Source organism: Tigriopus californicus, chromosome 2, assembly GCF_007210705.1.
Source record: "Tigriopus californicus strain San Diego chromosome 2, Tcal_SD_v2.1, whole genome shotgun sequence".
Lineage (NCBI taxonomy): Eukaryota > Metazoa > Arthropoda > Copepoda > Harpacticoida > Harpacticidae > Tigriopus > Tigriopus californicus.
In genome coordinates, this window is record NC_081441.1 from 1,186,748 (window position 1) to 1,188,717 (window position 1,970).

A 1,970-nucleotide genomic window follows, 5' to 3' on the forward strand; every position below is an offset into this window, starting at 1 on the left:
TTGCGTTTCAGCCAATGCTATATCAATATGCTTTGTAGCAAAGACACTTGAAAAACTTATCCAACCCATATGATCCTTCTTGTCTTTGACATCTTTTAGAATCAATATCGGCCATTCTAACCACCGGCGGCCAGTTTTGACCACTTTCAAACAATTTCTGCCATTTTTTGCCACTTTTTGCCATTTTCAGCCACTTGTGGCAGAAAGTGGCAGAAATTCGATCAATCTCGATTTTTCCCATCCCTGATCACAAGTGGTGAAGTATTCTGCGTTCCTTGCTAATTGTGATTCAGCATCGTGAGGGGTTCTCATTGGATGAACTGGCCGAAGAACCTTATCATTTAGCTTTTACAAATCCACACATAATCTTAAATTACCATTTGCCTTCGTTTCAACTACTAATGGGTGACACCATGCCGTTGTTCGATATTCGACGGGCTCCCAAATTCCTTTTCGCGCCAATTCGTCAATTAGATTTTTGACTTCTGATCGTTGAGCGTACGGAATTGGACGGGCGCTATGGGCCAAAATCAAGTCAAATGTAAATAACTGTCCCCAACCAAGTAACAAAACGCCGCCATCTGAAGTTCAGGGATTAAGAAGGAGTACTAGATTGTTGGAAAAATCAATTAGACCAATTAAATAACCATACAATCTGTCAATGTGTACATTGGTTTCCAGTCTTTAATATAAGCTCTGGAAACTTATGAAAGTTATTGATTGTGGTGTGGTTTAATCACTAAAAGGTTAAGGTAATATGATGGAATTTAATCAACCTACCAATTGAATTAAGTCCAAACAATACCCAATCGCAATATCATAGTTTAGCTGAAGTATCTGGGACAAGCAGTAAGCCAATATTCAAGTTCAGAGTTGATAACGGTAAACTAAAATGGACATCCTTAACAAGCAGTTTGTAAATCTCAAATGATAGTTCGTAATTTTTACTGTAATTTCGTTTTCAATTTTAGCAACCTGAAATGAAATAGCAATGCCAAATATAAGAAAAGTCATATCCTCAGGGTGAACTCGACCATGTACCCACGCATTTGCATAAGGTTTGAAGTTTCATTAAATTATTTTCCTGAAGGCATGTAAGGCACTGGGGTCTAGACAAGGAATTTTGGCCTTTTTTACTCTATTCATAGCTTGTTTAGTAAGACAAAAACAAAAGCAACAGGATATACAACACTAAGCTGAGTTCCCTTGTAAGGTTTAAGGTTGTGGCACTTCCTTGTGCCACACGGCCTTACATGTCTCATGTTTTCCGGACCGGAGCCAGAGAGCCCTACAATTGGGTCTAATTGGTTAGCAGTCACAAGGATCATGTCTTTTTCAGCGCGAGAATGGCTCCCTGTAGAGCTCCACATTCACTCCGGTAACAATTTCCACTGATCGAATCCTCCATTTTTTTTTTCAATTTGACGGGATCGCAAGCTTCTAGTTGTAGCTGCTCTTAAGTACATAGCCAATGAGTAACTCGTGTAATACATGCCACCAATAAATCTCCACTTGCTAGCAAGGAGGCTAAGAGAACAAATCATAAAAGCTACCTAAAATGGTTTTTAATTCATAGAATCAATAAAGCACTTGACATAACGAACAATTGATGAACTTGAATATTGAGAAGTTAGTTTCCGGTTTCATTTGAGAATCTTCTTAGCATGGTTGTTGTCGATAATCCAGGCTGAATCCACCCAAATCCGCCTGAGAATCTCCAGCACTGGGCAAAGTCCGCACACCCACCACGAATGGAAGATTTTTGATGGCTGAAAAAGGAACCAAAATTAGTGAGTTTCATAAAGCTGATATCGAGCAGATTTTTTAAGAAAATTCTATATTAGCAAGAAATAACAAAAGCCATGAATAGGGCTTGTCGTGGCAAAGTTATCGGAATATGAAAAACATACGTCTGGTTGAAGTGTTGAAAATCCAACATTTGGTCATGTTAGTCAAACTTAATAAACTAG

The 1,970-nt window shown here is 38.6% G+C and overlaps 1 protein-coding gene across 1 annotated transcript in view; it reads right to left on the reverse strand.

Moving 5' to 3' along the window:
* Positions 1-1,550: 1,550 nt before the first annotated feature.
* LOC131893635 (uncharacterized) overlaps positions 1,551-1,970 on the reverse strand; it is a gene marked incomplete in the record, with an annotated part of 4,299 nt that continues 3,879 nt past the window's right edge. The window contains 1 exon segment of the mRNA XM_059243736.1: positions 1,551-1,769. Coding sequence (XP_059099719.1) covers positions 1,660-1,769 — 110 coding nt within the window.